Below are 22,965 nucleotides of genomic sequence, written 5' to 3' on the forward strand. Positions count from 1 at the left end.
AAAAGTATTTGATCCCCAAATCATTTTATAACATTTTTGACATGCGTTTTTCTGGATTTTTTTGTTGTTGTTATTCTGTCTCTCACTGTTCAAATAAACCTACCATTAAAATTATAGACTGATCATTTCTTTGTCAGTGGGCAAACGTACAAAATCAGCAGGGGATCAAATACTTTTTTCCCCATCACTGTATGTGGGATACCCCTAAAGTATACAAGTTCTTCTGGTAAAATATCAGTCATTGTTCCTCTATACAGGCATGCTGGTGCTTCTAAATCAAATCAATTCAAATGTATTTATAAAGCCCTTCTTACATCAGCTGATATCTCAAAGTGCTGTACAGAAACCCAGCCTAAAACCCCAAACAGCAAGCAATGCAGGTGTAGAAGCACGGTGGCTAGGAAAAAACTCCCTAGAAAGGCCAAAACCTAGGAAGAAACCTAGAGAGGAACCAGGCTATGAGGGGTGGCCAGTCCTCTTCTGGCTGTGCCGGGTGGAGATTATAACAGCACATGGCCTAGATGTTCAAATGTTCATAAATGACCAGCATGGTCAAATAATAATAAGGCTTCTACGGAAGTGAGGTGCTTGTCAGGTTAAACGTTGTAGCTCTGATCCTTTCCCCCAAAATAAATACATGTACAGTTCAGTCCAGTGTTAACTACCCACCTCAGTAGCTGCTGGACGAGCTGGACCAGAGGTAAACTCTGTTTCCCAGCTGACTCGTATATCCCGGTGTTGATGAGGTCTTTGTCCAGGGTGGTGCGACAGCGCAGCATGGTGGAGGCATTGGCCTCCTGCTCATCAACCTCCTTCTCTTTCTGAGCCTCCTTCTTTGCCTCTATGTCCTAGTAGCGGATAACAGATGGTTAGAATTTAAATCAACTTGGGATTTGTCACCAGTATAAAAAACACAAACGGAGACAAATAACATGCATTAAAATTCATAGAATTCGTAAGACTGCTGCACAATTGGAGAGTAAAAGAGATTTTAATGTACAAATCAGGTCCAAAATGATTAGCAGAAATGATTTGATAAAGTATCATTTATTTTATAGTATTTTTTTGCTCATCTTTATCAAGGTTGCCAATAATTCTGGATCTGACTGAACGTGAACATTCGTATCTGTAATCTTCCGTACATTTTGGTGAATAAATTACTTGTTGCAGCAGGTAGGTGTTAAATCGTATGTGTACGCTACAAAGTGACACATTTTCCATAATTGAATCATATGTACATTTTTGTTGGCCTTGCATAAACTTACTGTACAGTGCCTGATTCACACTCGTTGACATTTTCCCACATTTTGTTGTGTTTACAGAAAGAAAATGTCCCTTTATTACATTTAGATTTTGTGTCACTGGCCTACACACAATACCCCATAACGTCAAAGTGGAATTATGTTTAGACATTTTTACAAATTAATAAAAAATGTAAAGCTGAAATGTCTTTGAGTCAATAAGTATTCAACTCCTTTGTTATGACCTAAATAAGTTCAGTAGTGAAAATGTGCTTTAACAAGTCACATAACACGTTTCATGGACTCATTCAGTGTTCAATAATGGTGTTAAACAAGATTTTTTAATGACTACCTCATCTCTGTACCCCCCAGATACAATTATCTGGAAGGTCCACAAAGAACGAGGAGGAGCCTGTACAGAATTTAAATATTCCAAAACATGCATCCTGTTTGCAATAAGGCAATAAAGTAAAAAAAAAAATGTTTTAAATGTGGCAAAGAAATAATGTTTTGTCCTGAATACAAAGTGTTATATTTGGGGCAAATCCAACACATCACTGAGTAACACTCTTCATATTGTCAAGCATAGTGGTGGCTGCATCATGTTATGGGTATGCTTGTCATCGTTATTAAGGACTGAGGAGTTGTTTAGGATAAAAAGAAACAGAATAGAGCTAAGCACAGGAAAAGTCCTAAAGGAAAACCTGGTTCCAACAAACACTGGGAGATAAATTCACCTTCCAGCGGGACAATAACCTAAAACACAAGGCCAGATATAGACTGGAGTTGCTTACCAAGACGACACTGAGACTTACCCAGAAAGACTCACAGCTGTAATAACTGTCAAATGTCATTCAAACATTTTATATTGTTTAGATAGTTGACAAAATATGACAATTAAAAACATTTTAATCCCATTTTGAAATGTGGCAATCTACAGAATGGCAAAACTCTTGGTATGCAGTAACATAGCACTAAACATCAACGACAGATTTCTTCTGACTATAGACGATCACGTCTGTCGGCCAAACAATGACGACTCCAAGTATGAACAAATGATGGTCTGAGAGACTGGGAGACGGGCGAGTGGTAGCGCTATAAACACATGGTCCTGGATCCCAGGCTGTGTTCAGAGCATTAAATACACCGTCCTGGACCCAGGCTGTGTTCAGAGCATTAAATACACCGTCCTGGACCCAGGCTGTGTTCAGAGCATTAAATACACCGTCCTGGACCCAGGCTGTGTTCAGAGCATTAAACACACCGTCCTGGACCCAGGCTGTGTTTAGAGCATTAAACACACCGTCCTGGACCCAGGCTGTGTTCAGAGCATTAAACACACCGTCCTGGATCCCAGCCGTGACGGCTGTGTTCAGAGCATTAAACACACCGTCCTGGACCCAGGCTGTGTTCAGAGCATTAAACACACCGTCCTGGATCCCAGGCTGTGTTCAGAGCATTAAACACACCGTCCTGGATCCCAGGCTGTGTTCAGAGCATTAAACACACCGTCCTGGATCCCAGGCTGTGTTCAGAGCATTAAACACACCGTCCTGGATCCCAGCCGTGACGGCTGTGTTCAGAGCATTAAACACACCGTCCTGGATCCCAGGCTGTGTTCAGAGCATTAAACACACCGTCCTGGATCCCAGCCGTGACGGCTGTGTTCAGAGCATTAAACACACCGTCCTGGATCCCAGGCTGTGTTCAGAGCATTAAACACACCGTCCTGGATCCCAGGCTGTGTTCAGAGCATTAAAATGGCTCCCTATTCCCTATATAGTGCACTACTATAGACCAGAGCCCTATTCCCTATATAGTGCACCACTATAGACCAGAGCCCTATTCCCTATATAGTGCACTACTTTAGACCAGAGCCCTATTCCCTATATAGTGGTACTACTATAAACCAGAGCCCTATTCCCTATATAGTGCACTACTATAGACCAGAGCCCTATTCCCTATATAGTGCACTACTATAGACCAGAGCCCTATTCCCTATATAGTGCACTACTTTAGACCAGAGCCCTATTCCCTATATAGTGCACTACTTTAGACCAGAGCCCTATTCCCTATATAGTGCACTACTATAGACCAGAGCCCTATTCCCTATATAGTGGTACTACTATAAACCAGAGCCCTATTCCCTATATAGTGCACTACTTTAGACCAGAGCCCTATTCCCTATATAGTGCACTACTTTAGACCAGAGCCCTATTCCCTATATAGTGCACTACTATAGACCAGAGCCCTATTCCCTATATAGTGCACTACTTTAGACCAGAGCCCTATTCCCTACATAGTGCACTACTGTAGACCAGAGCCATATTCCCTATATAGTGGCACTATTATAGACCAGAGCCCTATTCCCTATATAGTGCACTATATAGTGCACTACTATAGACCAGAGCCCTATTCCCTATATAGTACACTACTTTAGACCAGAGCCCTATTCCCTATATAGTACACTACTATAGACCAGAGCCCTATTCCCTATATAGTGCACTACTATAGACCAGAGCCCTATTCCCTATATAGTGCACTATATAGTGCACTACTATAGACCAGAGCCCTATTCCCTATATAGTACACTACTTTAGACCAGAGCCCTATTCCCTATATAGTACACTACTATAGACCAGAGCCCTATTCCCTATATAGTGCACTACTATAGACCAGAGCCCTATTCCCTATATAGTACACTACTATAGACCAGAGCCCTATTCCCTATATAGTACACTACTTTAGACCAGAGCCCTATTCCCTATATAGTGCACTACTATAGACCAGAGCCCTATTCCCTATATAGTACACTACGTTTGACCAGAGCCCTAGGGGCCGTGGTGAAAAGTAAGGCACTAAATAGGGAATAGGGATCCATTTGGGACTCTACTCTGCGACCAACCTGTAACTCCGCTGTGATGGCAGCGTTGAGAGCAGACTCCAGCCCTCCGTCGGCCATCAGACTGCTGACCAGCAGGTCGATCATGAAGCGACGTCCAGGACTGACGCTCATCTCGTTACCAGATGCTGAGGGACAGACGGAGACGGAAACCACTGAGCAACTCAAAAAAAAACACACACCTGAACTCTTCACTACAACAACAATTGTTTTCTGCTTAACCCACGAGACAGTTCAAAGGTTTTGGGGTTTTAATTCCCTCATGGATCATACACACGCTTTAGATAATAGCGTCTGCTAAGAGGCGAACGGACCTGTATTGGGTAGTAGTGAGGACAACGCCCTGGCCCTCTCCTCTGCGGTAGGGAGCAGCACTGACCAACCGCTCTGTAGCACGGCCTGGGCAGCTGACTGGACGGTGTTGAGGACTCCAGCGTTGGAGGCTAGCGTTACCACGGTCTGCTTCAGGTTGTTGAGCAGCCCGCTGCCCAGACCCAAACCCAACTCCTCAGGGTCCATCTGGTTACTGATGGCTGCATGGAGCTACAGACAAGACACATTCAAGTTTGTAGAAAACCATTTGAAACACTTTCCGTACGACTATTTTCATAAAATCAGACACATCAAGTCATCCAGGACAATCTATAAAAACATCAATCTCATATCGTAGTGTTTTAGAAGAGCCTCCTTACCTGTAGCCTGAGTAGGTTGAGGGAAGCAACCAACATGCACTCTTTCTCCTGAGGCGGGGGCCAATCAGAAGAGCCGTCCATGCCCTCGCTCACCTGCCGCAAGAGCAGATCCAGCTGCTCAAAGGTCACAGGGCACACGTCCACTACGAAAGGCACGCGCTGTCCCACAGACCACTCTGAACAGGACGACCACGCAAAGCTCTACAGACACAAGACCAGCAGAAAACAGACAGGGGTCAGCGGCACAGACCAGGAGGACCACGCGCGCTGTCCCACAGACCAGGAGGACCACGCGCGCTGTCCCACAGACCAGGAGGACGACCACGCGCGCTGTCCCACAGACCAGGAGGACGACCACGCGCGCTGTCCCACAGACCAGGAGGACCCACGCGCGCTGTCCCACAGACCAGGAGGACGACCACGCGCGCTGTCCCACAGACCAGGAGGACGACCACGCGCGCTGTCCCACAGACCAGGAGGACGACCACGCGCGCTGTCCCACAGACCAGGAGGACGACCACGCGCGCTGTCCCACAGACCAGGAGGACCACGCGCATGTCCCACAGACCAGGAGGAAGCCACGCGCTGTCCCACAGACCAGGAGGACGGACCACGCGCTGTCCCACAGACCAGGAGGACGACCACGCCGCTGTCCCACAGACCAGGAGGACGACCACCCCGTTCCCACAGACCAGGAGGACGACCACGCGCGCTGTCCCACAGACCAGGAGGACCACGCGCTGTCCCACAGACCAGGAGGACCACGCCGCTGTCCCACAGACCAGGAGGACCACGCGCTGTCCCACAGACCAGGAGGACCACGCCGCTGTCCCACAGACCAGGAGGACCACGCCGCTGTCCCACAGACCAGGAGGACCACGCGCTGTCCCACAGACCAGGAGGACCACGCCGCTGTCCCAACAGACCAGGAGGACGACCACGCGCGCTGTCCCACAGACCAGGAGGACCACGCGCGCTGTCCCACAGACCAGGAGGACCACGCGCGCTGTCCCACAGACCAGGAGGACCACGCGCGCTGTCCCCCAGACCAGGAGGACCACGCGCGCTGTCCCCCAGACCAGGAGGACCACGCGCGCTGTCCCCCAGACCAGGAGGACCACGCGCGCTGTCCCAACAGACCAGGAGGACCACGCGCGCTGTCCCACACACCAGGAGGACCACGCGCGCTGTCCCACAGACCAGGAGGACCACGCGCGCTGTCCCACAGACCAGGAGGACCACGCGCGCTGCCCCCAACCACGCAGGACCACGCGCGCTGTCCACCCAGACCAGGAGGACCACGCGCGCTGTCCCACAGACCAGGAGGACCACGCGCGCTGTCCCACAGACCAGGAGGACCACGCGCGCTGTCCCACAGACCAGGAGGACGTGAGGACCGCGACCTCCACCCCAACACGCCAGGACCGCGACCTCCATCCCAACACGCCAGGACTGAATGTTGTTTTTAAATCACCCATACCCTACTTCTGCCAATTCATACTTCTGTTCTCTCAACAAAAGTTGTATTTTATTATGTGTGTTGATGTTAGCCTATACTCATGCTGTCTGTATCTGATGTGGGTATATTAAATAAAAATAAACAAGGTCATGACGTTTTGTTTTAAAACCACAACTTAGATCCCTCCACAGCCTCAGAGGATCTAGAAACGTATTCTCTGGACGTATTCTCTGGATTACAACCAAATTATGATAAAATGTACTATACTATATATCACTTAAAATACAACTTTTACATTACCGTGCAGTTTACCAATAAAATGGTCTGATGGGGATGTGTACATTATTTATTTCCCCATTTGGGGATATAAATAAAGAGTATCTAACTACAAATACATATTAATAGAAAGTTGTCAAAAATGTATAAGATCTTGCTACCGGAAAATACCTGTCTATTTGTGGAATAATCCCCCTCATTAACTCTTTAGTCATATCCCAGTTTACCCTGATTAACTCTTTAGTCATATCCCAGTTTACCCTGATTAACTCTTTAGTCATATCCCAGTTTACCCTGATTAACTCTTTAGTCATATCCCAGTTTACCCTGATTAACTCTTTAGTCATATCCCAGTTTACTTATGGCCTTGCCTGCAACTAGCAACCTGTTTAAATTATATGAGAAAAAAAGATTCCATTTTATTTGGAATAACAAGCCAGACAAAATTAAAAAAGGGCCTATTTATATAATGAATATGAATTCGGAGGGCAGAAATAATTAAATATTAAAGCATTAGACCTCTCACTAAAAGGCTTCAATCATACAAAAGTTATACTTAAATACGAAATGGTTCTCTAGTAAATTAGTAAAAATGTCTCACCCCATGTTCAAGAAAGTCCTTTTTCCCTTTATTCAGATTACAACCTCTCACTCTCAGGTATTTGAAAAGGAAATTAATCTCCCAAATATCACTATTTTTAAAACAAGTCCTAGAAAGTTGGTTGCAATTTCTATTTAATCCACCAGAGAAAACAGAACAAATAATACAACAAATATAAACTCAAATATATTGTGCAGTTTACACGTTTTCTTTGCAATCTGAAAGGTGAGTTCCTGTGCAGTTTTGCTATTTCCAAACCTAAGAACCGTTTCAGACATAATGTTGAAATGTTAAGGTTCCCAAAAGGAGTTCAAAGAAATGTTTGTTTTCATCTTAATCAGCTAAATTGTTGCAGAAATCAGCTTTGATTAGATTTCACAGCAGGGATGAAAAGAATGTCATTATGGCCCCGCCCCCCATCCGCGCGTGGTCCCGTCCCCCATCCCCGCATGTCCCCCGTCCCCCATTAACGCGTGTCCCCCGTCCCCCATCAACGCGTGTCCCCCGTCCCCCATCAACGCGTGTCCCCCGTCCCCCATCAACGCGTGTCCCCCGTCCCCCATCAACGCGTGTCCCCCGTCCCCCATCAACGCGTGGCCCCGTCCCCCATCAACGCGTGGCCCCCGTCCCCCATCAACGCGTGTCCCCCGTCCCCCATCAACGCGTGGCCCCGTCCCCCATCAACGCGTGGCCCCCGTCCCCCATCAACGCCTGGCCCCGCCCCCATCAACGCCTGGCCCCGCCCCCAATCAACGCCTGGCCCCGCCCCCATCAACGCCTGGCCCCGCCCCCCATCAACGCCTGGCCCCGCCCCCCATCAATGCCTGGCCCCGCCCCCATCAACGCCTGGCCCCGCCCCCATCAACGCGTGACCCGCCCCCCATCAACGCGTGGCCCCGCCCCCATCAACGCCTGGCCCCGCCCCCATCAACGCGTGGCCCCGCCCCCATCAACGCCTGGCCCCGCCCCCATCAACGCGTGGCCCCGCCCCCCATCAACGCGTGGCCCCCATCCCCCATCAAAGTTGTCCATCCCAGCTTAACAGCAAAAGTTATCCTTTGAAGTTTCTATATGCCTTATACATAAAACCTTACATTATTCCGCTGGTGAAAGACATGTGAACTCTCTCACCTGTCCTGGCCCACAGGAGATGCCCACTATGTGTTTGGAGTTGAGGCCCGGCAGAGCCTTGGGCTGCTTCTTGTTGGAGAATAGCGTATCAAAGTGCTGCAGCTTGTCGTTGCTGCCCCAGCTGTGGACCTCTCCTTCATCAGTCAGAGCCAGACAATGAGTGGAACCGACCGCGATGTCCACCACTTTCTTCCCTAGAGGTAAAGGACAAAGAGACGGGGATAACAGCCATGTCCACCACTTTCTTCCCTAGAGGTAAAGGACAAAGAGACGGGGATAACAGCCATGTCCACCACTTTCTTCCCTAGAGGTAAAGGACAAAGAGACGGGGATAACAGCCATGTCCACCACTTTCTTCCCTAGAGGTAAAGGACAAAGAGACGGGGATAACAGCCATGTCCACCACTTTCTTCCCTAGAGGTAAAGGACAAAGAGACGGGGATAACAGCCATGTCCACCACTTTCTTCCCTAGAGGTAAAGGACAAAGAGACGGGGATAACAGCCATGTCCACCACTTTCTTCCCTAGAGGTAAAGGACAAAGAGAAAGGGATAATTAGAGTCCCTCTATATCAACACAATTCCTTTAAAATGGGACAGCGGGATGGAGGTTCCCAGGTTTTTACAGAAATCCAGAAAAACACTAGCTTATTCTATATAGAAAAACCTAAGTATATTCCAATGTACATAAAGAACTAGTCTACATGTCAAAGTGTAGGTGGTAGACTATGGTATTAACTACAGCCTGTCATGTCAAAGGCCAGTGTCTGTTGTTCAGACAGACAGACAAAGACCAGTGTCTGTTGTTCTGACAGACAGACAGAGACAGACAGACAGACAAAGACCAGTGTCTGTTGTTCTGACAGACAGACAAAGACCAGTGTCTGTTGTTCTGACAGACAGACAGACAAAGACCAGTGTCTGTTGTTCTGACAGACAGACAAAGACCAGTGTCTGTTGTTCTGACAGACAGACAGAGACAGACAGACAGACAAAGACCAGTGTCTGTTGTTCAGACAGACAGACAGACAGACAGACAGACAGACAGACAGACAGACAGACAGACAGACAAAGACCAGTGTCTGTTGTTCTGACAGACAGACAGACAGACAGACAGACAAAGACCAGTGTCTGTTGTTCTGACAGACAGGCAGACAGACAAACACCAGTGTCTGTTGTTCTGACAGACAGGCAGACAGACAAACACCAGTGTCTGTTGTTCTGACAGACAGGCAGACAGACAAAGACCAGTGTCTGTTGTTCTGACAGACAGACAAAGACCAGTGTCTGTTGTTCTGACAGACAGACAAAGACCAGTGTCTGTTGTTCTGACAGACAGACAAAGGCCGGTGTCTGTTGCACACTGCAACATCCCCCACCTTGCAACCTTGAGCTGAGGCAGTCCACATTTTGAAAATATTTAACCATAAACGTAATTCTTTAAATTCCTGGAAGTTTTTTTATAAAGGCATGTCTTACCATGTTCCAACCATAGGAATCTTAAGGGGATTATTTTATAAAAACACTTCCTCATATGAAACCAATATTTCAATGCCATATACTTTCTTTTGTTGTCCAGCAGCCAAAGACACAATCCTTGTCATATTAACAACCCATGCTTGTTATTCTATATTTAGTTTAATTAATTTCTGAAGGATACCTTGCCTGTCATCAAGGGAGTACCCCAAGGCTCGATCCAAGGCCCCACGCTCTTCTCAATTTACATCAACAACATAGCGCAGGCAGTAGGAAACTCTCTCATCCATTCATATGCAGATGATACAGTCTTATACTCAGCTGGCCCCTCCCCGGATTTTGTGTTAAACGCTCTACAACAAAGCTTTCTTAGCGTCTAACAAGCTTTCTCTACTCTTAACCTTGTTCTGAACACCTCCAAAACAAAGGTCATGTGGTTTGGTAAGAAGAATGCCCCTCTCCCCACAGGTGTGGTTACTACCTCTGAGGGTTTAGAGCTTGAGGTAGTCACCTCATACAGGTACTTGGGAGTATGGCTAGACGGTACACTGTCCTTCTCTCAGCACATATCAAAGCTAAAGGCTAAAGTTAAATCTAGACTTGGTTTCCTCTATCGTAATGGTTCCTCTTTCACCCCAGCTGCCAAACTAACCCTGATTCAGATGACCATCCTACCCATGCTAGACTACGGAAACGTAATTTATAGATCGGCAGGTAAGGGTGCACCCGAGCGGCTCGATGTTCTTCACCATTCGGAAAAGCTACTAACCTTGTAGACTGTCGAGCAGCTTGGGGTAGCGTACGTGTTCCTCGGTGCCGTGTCCGAGGCGCTGGTTGTCACCCTTCCCCCAGGTGTACACCTGTCCATCCTTGGTCTGTGCTACAGAGAACTGACTTCCACAGCACACTTTCACTATATCCAGGTCCTGAAGCTTCTCCACCAGCTTTGGGGTCTTACAGCCGTCGCTGCCTCCACGACCCAGTTTCCCATAGTCCCCATCCCCCCACGACCACACCTGGCCTGAAGGGAGAGAAAGAAGGGTGGTAAAGGAGCTAACATTACAATGGGGTAAAAATATGGAAAAGGTGTGACACCTTCAAATTGAAGAGGAAATACTCGTCTACTACAGGGAAATTACTTTCTACTACAGGTCAAATACTCTGTCTTACAACTTTCAATCAAAAAGTGTGTCACATGAATTAACATATATGACAGCGAAGGATAAGGCCCAGTAAGTATTCCAAAGTAATTGATCCTTGTGTCTCAGTCCCCAGTATTCCATAGTAATTGATCCTAGTATCTCAGACCCCAGTATTCCATAGTAATTGATCCTAGTATCTCAGACCCCAGTATTCCATAGTAATTGATCCTAGTGTCTCAGACCCCAGTATTCCATAGTAATTGATCCTAGTGTCTGTCTCAGTCCCCAGTATTCCATAGTAATTGATCCTAGTGTCTGTCTCAGACCCCAGTATTCCATAGTAATTGATCCTAGTGTCTGTCTCAGTCCCCAGTATTCCATAGTAATTGATCCTAGTGTCTGTCTCAGACCCCAGTATTCCATAGTAATTGATCCTAGTATCTCAGACCCCAGTATTCCATAGTAATTGATCCTAGTGTCTCAGACCCCAGTATTCCATAGTAATTGATCCTAGTGTCTGTCTCAGTCCCCAGTATTCCATAGTAATTGATCCTAGTGTCTGTCTCAGTCCCCAGTATTCCATAGTAATTGATCCTAGTGTCTGTCTCAGACCCCAGTATTCCATAGTAATTGATCCTAGTGGCTCAGACCCCAGTATTCCATAGTAATTGATCCTAGTGTCTCAGTCCCCAGTATTCCATAGTAATTGATCCTAGTGTCTCAGACCCCAATATTCCATAGTAATTGAATCTAGTGTCTCAGACCCCAGTATTCCCATAGTAATTGATCCTAGTGTCTCAGACCCCAGTATTCCATAGTAATTGATCCTAGTGTCTCAGTCCCCAGTATTCCCATAGTAATTGATCCTAGTGTCTCAGACCCCAGTATTCCATAGTAATTGATCCTAGTATCTCAGTCCCCAGTATTCCCATAGTAATTGATCCTAGTGTCTGTCTCAGACCCCAGTATTCCATAGTAATTGATCCTAGTGTCTGTCTCAGACCCCAGTATTCCATAGTAATTGATCCAAGTGTCTGTCTCAGACCCCAGTATTCCATAGTAATTGATCCAAGTGTCTGTCTCAGACCCCAGGATTCCATAGTAATTGATCCTAGTGTCTGACTCAGACCCCAGTATTCCATAGTAATTGATCCTAGTGGCTCAGACCCCAGTATTCCATAGTAATTGATCCTAGTGTCTCAGTCCCCAGTATTCCATAGTAATTGATCCTAGTGTCTCAGACCCCAGTATTCCATAGTAATTGATCCTATTGTCTGTCTCAGACCCCAGTATTCCATAGTAATTGATCCTATTGTCTGTCTCAGACCCCAGTATTCCATAGTAATTGATCCTAGTGTCTGTCTCAGACCCCAGTATTCCATAGTAATTGATCCTAGTATCTGTCTCAGACCCAGTATTCGATAGTAATTGATCCTAGTATCTGTCTCAGACCCCAGTATTCCATAGTAATTGATCCTAGTGTCTCAGACCCCAGTATTCCATAGTAATTGATCCTAGTGTCTCAGACCCCAGTATTCCATAGTAATTGATCCTAGTGTCTCAGACCCCAGTATTCCATAGTAATTGATCCTAGTGTCTCAGACCCCAGTATTCCATAGTAATTGATCCTAGTAACTCAGACCCCAGTATTCCATTGTAATTGATCCTAGTGTCTGTCTCAGACACCAGTATTCCATAGTAATTGATCCTAGTGTCTGTCTCAGACCCCAGTATTCCATAGTAATTGATCCTAGTGTCTCAGACCCCAGTATTCCATAGTAATTGATCCTAGTATCTGTCTCAGACCCCAGTATTCCATAGTAATTGATCCTAGTGTCTCAGACCCCAGTATTCCATAGTAATTGATCCTAGTGTCTGTCTCAGTCCCCAGTATTCCATAGTAATTGATCCTAGTGTCTGTCTCAGTCCCCAGTATTCCATAGTAATTGATCCTAGTGTCTCAGTCCCCAGTATTCCCATAGTAATTGATCCTAGTGTCTCAGACCCCAGTATTCCATAGTAATTGATCCTAGTATCTCAGTCCCCAGTATTCCCATAGTAATTGATCCTAGTGTCTCAGACCCCAGTATTCCATAGTAATTGATCCAAGTGTCTGTCTCAGACCCCAGTATTCCATAGTAATTGATCCAAGTGTCTGTCTCAGACCCCAGTATTCCATAGTAATTGATCCTAGTGTCTGTCTCAGACCCCAGTATTCCATAGTAATTGATCCTAGTGTCTGTCTCAGACCCCAGTATTCCATAGTAATTAATCCTAGTGTCTCAGTCCCAAGTATTCCATAGTAATTGATCCTAGTGTCTCAGTCCCAAGTATTCCATAGTAATTGATCCTAGCGTCTCAGACCCCAGTATTCCATAGTAATTGATCCTATTGTCTGTCTCAGACCCCAGTATTCCATAGTAATTGATCCTATTGTCTGTCTCAGACCCCAGTATTCCATAGTAATTGATCCTATTGTCTGTCTCAGACCCCAGTATTCCATAGTAATTGATCCTAGTGTCTGTCTCAGACCCCAGTATTCCATAGTAATTGATCCTAGTGTCTCAGTCCCCAGTATTCCATAGTAATTGATCCTAGTGTCTCAGACCCCAGTATTCCAGAGTAATTGATCCTAGTGCCTCAGACCCCAGTATTCCATAGTAATTGATCCTAGTGTCTCAGACCCCAGTATTCCCATAGTAATTGATCCTAGTATCTGTCTCAGACCCAGTATTCCATAGTAATTGATCCTAGTATCTGTCTCAGACCCCAGTATTCCATAGTAATTGATCCTAGTGTCTCAGACCCCAGTATTCCATAGTAATTGATCCTAGTGTCTCAGACCCCAGTATTCCATAGTAATTGATCCGAGTGTCTCAGACCCCAGTATTCCATAGTAATTGATCCTAGTGTCTCAGACCCCAGTATCCCATAGTAATTGATCCTAGTATCTCAGACCCCAGTATTCCATAGTAATTGATCCTAGTATCTGTCTCAGACCCCAGTATTCCATAGTAATTGATCCTAGTGTCTCAGACCCCAGTATTCCATAGTAATTGATCCTAGTGTCTCAGACCCCAGTATTCCATTGTAATTGATCCTAGTGTCTGTCTCAGACCCCAGTATTCCATTGTAATTGATCCTAGTGTCTGTCTCAGACCCCAGTATTCCATTGTAATTGATCCTAGTGTCTGTCTCAGACCCCAGTATTCCATAGTAAATGATCCTAGTGTCTGTCTCAGTCCCCAGTATTCCATAGTAATATATCCTAGTGTCTGTCTCAGTCCCCAGTATTCCATAGTAATTGATCCTAGTGTCTCAGTCCCCAGTATTCCATAGTAATTGATCCAAGTATCTCAGACCCGAGTATTCCATAGTAATTGATCCAAGTGTGTCTCAGACCCCAGTATTCCATAGTAATTGATCCTAGTGTCTCAGACCCCAATATTCCATAGTAATTGATCCTAGTGTCTCAGACCCCAGTATTCCATAGTAATTGATCCTAGTGTCTCAGACCCCAGTATTCCATAGTAATTGATCCTAGTGTCTGTCTCAGACCCCAGTATTCCATAGTAATTGATCCTAGTGTCTGTCTCAGACCCCAGTATTCCATAGTAATTGATCCTAGTGTCTCAGTCCCCAGTATTCCATAGTAATTGATCCTATTGTCTGTCTCAGACCCCAGTATTCCATAGTAATTGATCCTATTGTCTGTCTCAGACCCCAGTATTCCATAGTAATTGATCCTATTGTCTGTCTCAGACCCCAGTATTCCTTAGTAATTGATCCTATTGTCTGTCTCAGACCCCAGTATTCCATAGTAATTGTTCCTAGTGTCTGTCTCAGACCCCAGTATTCCATAGTAATTGATCCTAGTGTCTGTCTCAGTCCCCAGTATTCCATAGTAATTGATCCTAGCATCTCAGTCCCCAGTATTCCATAGTAATTGATCCTAGCGTCTCAGTCCCAAGTTTTCCATAGTAATTGATCCTAGCGTCTCAGACCCCAGTATTCCATAGTAATTGATCCTAGCGTCTCAGACCCCAGTATTCCATAGTAATTGATCCTAGTGTCTGTCTCAGACCCCAGTATTCCATAGTAATTGATCCTAGTGTCTGTCTCAGACCCCAGTATTCCATAGTAATTGATCCTAGTGTCTGTCTCAGACCCCAGTATTCCATAGTAATTGATCCTAGTGTCTCAGTCCCCAGTATTCCATAGTAATTGATCCTAGTGTCTCAGACCCCAGTATTCCATAGTAATTGATCCTAGTGTCTGTCTCAGACCCCAGTATTCCATTGTAATTGATCCTAGTGTCTGTCTCAGACCCCAGTATTCCATAGTAATTGATCCTAGTGTCTGTCTCAGACCCCAGTATTCCATAGTAATTGATCCTAGTGTCTCAGACCCCAGTATTCCATAGTAATTGATCCTAGTATCTGTCTCAGACCCCAGTATTCCATAGTAATTGATCCTAGTGTCTCAGACCCCAGTATTCCATAGTAATTGATCCTAGTGTCTCAGACCCCAGTATTCCATTGTAATTGATCCTAGTGTCTGTCTCAGACCCCAGTATTCCATTGTAATTGATCCTAGTGTCTGTCTCAGACCCCAGTATTCCATAGTAATTGATCCTAGTGTCTGTCTCAGTCCCCAGTATTCCATAGTAATATATCCAATTGTCTGTCTCAGTCCCCAGTATTCCATAGTAATTGATCCTAGTGTCTCAGTCCCCAAAATTCCATAGTAATTGATCCTAGTATCTCAGACCCTAGTATTCCATAGTAATTGATCCAAGTGTGTCTCAGACCCCAGTATTCCATAGTAATTGATCCTAGTGTCTCAGACCCCAATATTCCATAGTAATTGATCCTAGTGTCTCAGACCCCAGTATTCCATAGTAATTGATCCTATTGTCTGTCTCAGACCCCAGTATTCCTTAGTAATTGATCCTATTGTCTGTCTCAGACCCCAGTATTCCATAGTAATTGTTCCTAGTGTCTGTCTCAGACCCCAGTATTCCATAGTAATTGATCCTAGTGTCTGTCTCAGTCCCCAGTATTCCATAGTAATTGATCCTAGCATCTCAGTCCCCAGTATTCCATAGTAATTGATCCTAGCGTCTCAGTCCCAAGTTTTCCATAGTAATTGATCCTAGTGTCTGTCTCAGACCCCAGTATTCCATAGTAATTGATCCTAGTGTCTGTCTCAGACCCCAGTATTCCATAGTAATTGATCCTAGTGTCTGTCTCAGACCCCAGTATTCCATAGTAATTGATCCTAGTGTCTGTCTCAGACCCCAGTATTCCATAGTAATTGATCCTAGTGTCTGTCTCAGACCCCAGTATTCCATAGTAATTGATCCTAGTGTCTCAGTCCCCAGTATTCCATAGTAATTGATCCTAGTGTCTCAGACCCCAGTATTCCATAGTAATTGATCCTAGTATCTCAGACCCCAGTATTCCATTGTAATTGATCCTAGTGTCTCAGACCCCAGTATTCCATAGTAATTGATCCTATTGTCTGTCTCAGACCCCAGTATTCCTTAGTAATTGATCCTATTGTCTGTCTCAGACCCCAGTATTCCATAGTAATTGTTCCTAGTGTCTGTCTCAGACCCCAGTATTCCATAGTAATTGATCCTAGTGTCTGTCTCAGTCCCCAGTATTCCATAGTAATTGATCCTAGCATCTCAGTCCCCAGTATTCCATAGTAATTGATCCTAGCGTCTCAGTCCCAAGTTTTCCATAGTAATTGATCCTAGCGTCTCAGACCCCAGTATTCCATAGTAATTGATCCTAGTGTCTGTCTCAGACCCCAGTATTCCATAGTAATTGATCCTAGTGTCTGTCTCAGACCCCAGTATTCCATAGTAATTGATCCTAGTGTCTGTCTCAGTCCCCAGTATTCCATAGTAATTGATCCTAGTGTCTCAGTCCCCAGTATTCCATAGTAATTGATCCTAGTGTCTCAGACCCCAGTATTCCATAGTAATTGATCCTAGTATCTCAGACCCCAGTATTCCATTGTAATTGATCCTAGTGTCTGTCTCAGACCCCAGTATTCCATAGTAATTGATCCTAGTGTCTGTCTCAGACCCCAGTATTCCATAGTAATTGATCCTAGTGTCTGTCTCAGACCCCAGTATTCCATAGTAATTGATCCTAGTGTCTGTCTCAGACCCCAGTATTCCATAGTAATTGATCCTAGTGTCTCAGTCCCCAGTATTCCATAGTAATTGATCCTAGTGTCTCAGACCCCAGTATTCCATAGTAATTGATCCTAGTATCTCAGACCCCAGTATTCCATTGTAATTGATCCTAGTGTCTGTCTCAGACCCCAGTATTCCATAGTAATTGATCCTAGTGTCTGTCTCAGACCCCAGTATTCCATAGTAATTGATCCTAGTATCTGTCTCAGACCCCAGTATTCCATAGTAATTGATCCTAGTGTCTCAGACCCCAGTATTCCATAGTAATTGATCCTAGTGTCTCTCAGACCCCAGTATTCCATAGTAATTGATCCTAGTGTCTGTCTCAGACCCCAGTATTCCATTGTAATTGATCCTAGTGTCTGTCTCAGACCCCAGTATTCCATTGTAATTGATCCTAGTGTCTGTCTCAGACCCCAGTATTCCATAGTAATTGATCCTAGTGTCTGTCTCAGTCCCCAGTATTCCATAGTAATATATCCAATTGTCTGTCTCAGTCCCCAGTATTCCATAGTAATTGATCCTAGTGTCTCAGTCCCCAGTATTCCATAGTAATTGATCCTAGTATCTCAGACCCTAGTATTCCATAGTAATTGATCCAAGTGTGTCTCAGACCCCAGTATTCCATAGTAATTGATCCTAGTGTCTCAGACCCCAATATTCCATAGTAATTGATCCTAGTGTCTCAGACCCCAGTATTCCATAGTAATTGATCCTATTGTCTGTCTCAGACCCCAGTATTCCATAGTAATTGATCCTATTGTCTGTCTCAGACCCCAGTATTCCATAGTAATTGATCCTATTGTCTGTCTCAGACCCCAGTATTCCTTAGTAATTGATCCTATTGTCTGTCTCAGACCCCAGTATTCCATAGTAATTGTTCCTAGTGTCTGTCTCAGACCCCAGTATTCCATAGTAATTGATCCTAGTGTCTGTCTCAGTCCCCAGTATTCCATAGTAATTGATCCTAGCATCTCAGTCCCCAGTATTCCATAGTAATTGATCCTAGCGTCTCAGTCCCAAGTTTTCCATAGTAATTGATCCTAGCGTCTCAGACCCCAGTATTCCATAGTAATTGATCCTAGCGTCTCAGACCCCAGTATTCCATAGTAATTGATCCTAGTGTCTGTCTCAGACCCCAGTATTCCATAGTAATTGATCCTAGTGTCTGTCTCAGACCCCAGTATTCCATAGTAATTGATCCTATTGTCTGTCTCAGACCCCAGTATTCCTTAGTAATTGATCCTAGTGTCTGTCTCAGACCCCAGTATTCCATAGTAATTGATCCTAGTGTCTGTCTCAGACCCCAGTATTCCATAGTAATTGATCCTAGTGTCTGTCTCAGTCCCCAGTATTCCATAGTAATTGATCCTAGCATCTCAGTCCCCAGTATTCCATAGTAATTGATCCTAGCGTCTCAGTCCCAAGTTTTCCATAGTAATTGATCCTAGCGTCTCAGACCCCAGTATTCCATAGTAATTGATCCTAGCGTCTCAGACCCCAGTATTCCATAGTAATTGATCCTAGTGTCTCAGACCCCAGTATTCCATAGTAATTGATCCTAGTGTCTGTCTCAGACCCCAGTATTCCATAGTAATTGATCCTAGTGTCTGTCTCAGACCCCAGTATTCCATAGTAATTGATCCTAGTGTCTCAGTCCCCAGTATTCCATAGTAATTGATCCTAGTTGTCTCAGACCCCAGTATTCCCATAGTAATTGATCCTAGTATCTGTCTCAGACCCCAGTATTCCATAGTAATTGATCCTAGTGTCTGTCTCAGTCCCCAGTATTCCATAGTAATTGATCCTAGCATCTCAGTCCCCAGTATTCCATAGTAATTGATCCTAGCGTCTCAGTCCCAAGTATTCCATAGTAATTGATCCTAGCGTCTCAGACCCCAGTATTCCATAGTAATTGATCCTAGCGTCTCAGACCCCAGTATTCCATAGTAATTGATCCTAGTGTCTCAGACCCCAGTATTCCATAGTAATTGATCCTAGTGTCTGTCTCAGACCCCAGTATTCCATAGTAATTGATCCTAGTGTCTGTCTCAGACCCCAGTATTCCATAGTAATTGATCCTAGTGTCTCAGTCCCCAGTATTCCATAGTAATTGATCCTAGTGTCTCAGACCCCAGTATTCCCATAGTAATTGATCCTAGTATCTGTCTCAGACCCCAGTATTCCCATAGTAATTGATCCTAGTATCTGTCTCAGACCCCAGTATTCCATAGTAAATGATCCTAGTATCTTTCTCAGAACCCAGTATTCCATAGTAATTGATCCTAGTATCTTTCTAGTATCTTTCTCAGACCCCAGTATTCCATAGTAATTGATCCCAGTATCTTTCTAGTATCTTTCTCAGACCACAGTATTCCATAGTAATTGATCCTAGCATCTCAGTCCCCAGTATTCCATAGTAATTGATCCTAGCGTCTCAGTCCCAAGTATTCCATAGTAATTGATCCTAGCGTCTCAGACCCCAGTATTCCATAGTAATTGATCCTAGTGTCTCTCAGTCCTCAGTATTCCATAGTAATTGATCCTAGTGTCTGTCTCAGACCCCAGTATTCCATAGTAATTGATCCTAGTGTCTCAGTCCCCAGTATTCCATAGTAATTGATCCTAGTATCTTTCTAAGACCCCAGTATTCCATAGTAATTGATCCTAGTATCTGTCTCAGACCCCAGTATTCCATAGTAATTGATCCTAGTGTCTGTCTCAGACCCCAGTATTCCATAGTAATTGATCCTAGTGTCTGTCTCAGACCCCAGTATTCCATAGTAATTGATCCTAGTGTCTGTCTCAGACCCCAGTATTCCATAGTAATTGATCCTAGTGTCTGTCTCAGACCCCAGTATTCCATAGTAATTGATCCTAGCGTCTCAGACCCCAGTATTCCATAGTAATTGATCCTAGTGTCTCAGACCCCAGTATTCCATAGTAATTGATCCTAGCGTCTCAGACCCCAGTATTCCATAGTAATTGATCCTAGTGTCTCAGACCCCAGTATTCCCATAGTAATTGATCCTAGCGTCTCAGACCCATCGGTCTCTCCGCTCACCGTTCTCTGTGACAGCCAGGGTCTGTGCATCTCCACTGCCACAGGCCACATCCAGCACCTTTAGCCCCTTCAGAGCGGTCACCAGCATGGGAACATGCTGGTCTTCACTGGAACCTAGAGACAACATGGTCAGTCACAAAGCCCAGACTCAAGGACATCATTCTTACACATTAGCTGATGTTTAATTATCCTGAAAGGGAATTGAAAGCTGTGCTTGTCCTCATGATAAAGTCACAGAGTTTAAAGTGCAGCTCTGAATGGTTAGGTTTAGTCTAATAGTGGTTAGGGTTAGGTCTAGTCCAGTAGTTGTTAGGTCTAGTCCAGTAGTAGTTAGGGTTAGGGTTAGGTCTAGTCCAGTAGCGGTTAGGTCTAGTCCAGTAGCGGTTAGGTCTAGTCCAGTAGCGGTTAGGTCTAGTCCAGTAGCGGTTAGGTCTAGTCCAGTAGCGGTTAGGTCTAGTCCAGTAGCGGTTAGGTCTAGTCCAGTAGCGGTTAGGTCTAGTCCAGTAGCGGTTAGGGTTAGGTTTAGTCCAGTAGTAGTTAGGGTTAGGTCTAGTCCAGTAGTGGTTAGGGTTAGGTCTAGTCCAGTAGTAGTTAGGGTTAGGTCTAGTCCAGTAGTAGTTAGGTCTAGTCCAGTAGTGGTTAGGGTTAGGTCTAGTCCAGTAGCGGTTAGGTCTAGTCCAGTAGTGGTTAGGGTTAGGTCTAGTCCAGTAGTGGTTAGGGTTAGGTCTAGTCCAGTAGTGGTTAGGGTTAGGTCTAGTCCAGTAGTGGTTAGGGTTAGGTCTAGTCCAGTAGTGGTTAGGGTTAGGTCTAGTCCAGTAGTGGTTAGGGTTAGGTCTAGTCCAGTAGTAGTTAGGGTTAGTCCAGTGGTAGTTAGGATTAGGTCTAGTCCAGTAGTAGTTAGGTCTAGTCCAGTAGTAGTTAGGTCTAGTCCAGCAGTAGTTAGGTCTAGTCCAGCAGTAGTTAGGTCTAGTCCAGCAGTAGTTAAGTCTAGTCCAGCAGTGGTTAAGTCTAGTCCAGCAGTGGTTAAGTCTAGTCCAGTAGCAGTTAAGTCTAGTCCAGCAGCGGTTAGGTCTAGTCCAGTAGCGGTTAGGTCTAGTCCAGTAGCGGTTAGGTCTAGTCCAGTAGCGGTTAGGTCTAGTCCAGTAGCGGTTAGGTCTAGTCCAGTAGCGGTTAGGTCTAGTCCAGTAGCGGTTAGGTCTAGTCCAGTAGCGGTTAGGTCTAGTCCAGTAGTGGTTAGGTCTAGTCCAGTAGTGGTTAGGTCTAGTCCAGTAGTGGTTAGGTCTAGTCCAGTAGTGGTTAGGTCTAGTCCAGTAGTGGTTAGGGTTAGGTCTTGTCCAGTAGTGGTTAGGTCTAGTCCAGTAGTGGATAGGTCTAGTCCAGTAGTGGATAGGTCTAGTCCAGTAGTGGTTAGGGTTAGGTCTAGTCCAGTAGTGGTTAGGTCTAGTCCAGTAGTGGTTAGGTCTAGTCCAGTAGTGGTTAGGTCTAGTCCAGTAGCGGTTAGGTCTAGTCCAGTAGCGGTTAGGTCTAGTCCAGTAGCGGTTAGGTCTAGTCCAGTAGCGGTTAGGTCTAGTCCAGTAGTGGTTAGGGTTAGGTCTAGTCCAGTAGTGGTTAGGTCTAGTCCAGTAGTGGTTAGGTCTAGTCCAGTAGTGGTTAGGTCTAGTCCAGTAGTAGTTAGGTCTAGTCCAGTAGTGGTTAGGGTTAGGTCTTGTCCAGTAGTGGTTAGGTCTAGTCCAGTAGTGGTTAGGTCTAGTCCAGTAGTGGATAGGTCTAGTCCAGTAGTGGTTAGGTCTAGTCCAGTAGTGGTTAGGGTTAGGTCTAGTCCAGTAGTGGTTAGGTCTAGTCCAGTAGTGGTTAGGGTTAGGTCTAGTCCAGTAGTGGTTAGGTCTAGTCCAGTAGTGGTTAGGTCTAGTCCAGTAGTGGTTAGGTCTAGTCCAGTAGTGGTTAGGTCTAGTCCAGTAGTGGTTAGGTCTAGTCCAGTAGTGGTTAGGTCTAGTCCAGTAGTGGTTAGGTCTAGTCCAGTAGCGGTTAGGTCTAGTCCAGTAGCGGTTAGGTCTAGTCCAGTAGCGGTTAGGTCTAGTCCAGTAGCGGTTAGGTCTAGTCCAGTAGTGGTTAGGTCTAGTCCAGTAGTGGTTAGGTCTAGTCCAGTAGTGGTTAGGGTTAGGTCTAGTCCAGTAGTGGTTAGGGTTAGGTCTAGTCCAGTAGTGGTTAGGTCTAGTCCAGTAGCGGTTAGGTCTAGTCCAGTAGCGGTTAGGTCTAGTCCAGTAGCAGTTAGGTCTAGTCCAGTAGTGGTTAGGGTTAGGTCTTGTCCAGTAGTGGTTAGGTCTAGTCCAGTAGTGGTTAGGTCTAGTCCAGTAGTGGTTAGGTCTAGTCCAGTAGTGGATAGGTCTAGTCCAGTAGTGGTTAGGTCTAGTCCAGTAGTGGTTAGGGTTAGGTCTAGTCCAGTAGTGGTTAGGTCTAGTCCAGTAGTGGTTAGGGTTAGGTCTAGTCCAGTAGTGGTTAGGTCTAGTCCAGTAGTGGTTAGGTCTAGTCCAGTAGTGGTTAGGTCTAGTCCAGTAGTGGTTAGGTCTAGTCCAGTAGTGGTTAGGTCTAGTCCAGTAGTGGTTAGGTCTAGTCCAGTAGTGGTTAGGGTTAGGTCTAGTCCAGTAGCGGTTAGGTCTAGTCCAGTACTGGTTAGGTCTAGTCCAGTAGTGGTTAGGTTTAGTCCAGTAGTGGTTAGGTCTAGTCCAGTAGTGGTTAGGTCTAGTCCAGTAGTGGTTAGGTCTAGTCCAGTA

The 22,965-nt window shown here is 45.4% G+C and overlaps 1 protein-coding gene across 10 annotated transcripts in view; it reads right to left on the reverse strand.

The window, feature by feature from the left end:
* The window catches only part of herc2 (HECT and RLD domain containing E3 ubiquitin protein ligase 2), a 283,800-nt gene that overhangs the window by 211,504 nt on the left and 49,331 nt on the right, over positions 1-22,965 (reverse strand). For all 10 annotated transcript variants that reach the window (XM_045687211.1, XM_045687213.1, XM_045687210.1 and 7 more), the window contains 7 exons: positions 20,195-20,308; positions 10,547-10,798; positions 8,303-8,496; positions 4,836-5,036; positions 4,458-4,686; positions 4,147-4,271; positions 670-848 (listed from right to left, as the gene is read on the reverse strand). In XM_045687211.1, coding sequence (XP_045543167.1) covers positions 670-848; positions 4,147-4,271; positions 4,458-4,686; positions 4,836-5,036; positions 8,303-8,496; positions 10,547-10,798; positions 20,195-20,308 — 1,294 coding nt within the window. The remainder of the gene's footprint in view (positions 1-669; positions 849-4,146; positions 4,272-4,457; positions 4,687-4,835; positions 5,037-8,302; positions 8,497-10,546; positions 10,799-20,194; positions 20,309-22,965) is intronic.

The sequence above is a fragment of the Salmo salar genome, chromosome ssa10 (genome assembly GCF_905237065.1).
Source record: "Salmo salar chromosome ssa10, Ssal_v3.1, whole genome shotgun sequence".
NCBI lineage: Eukaryota > Metazoa > Chordata > Actinopteri > Salmoniformes > Salmonidae > Salmo > Salmo salar.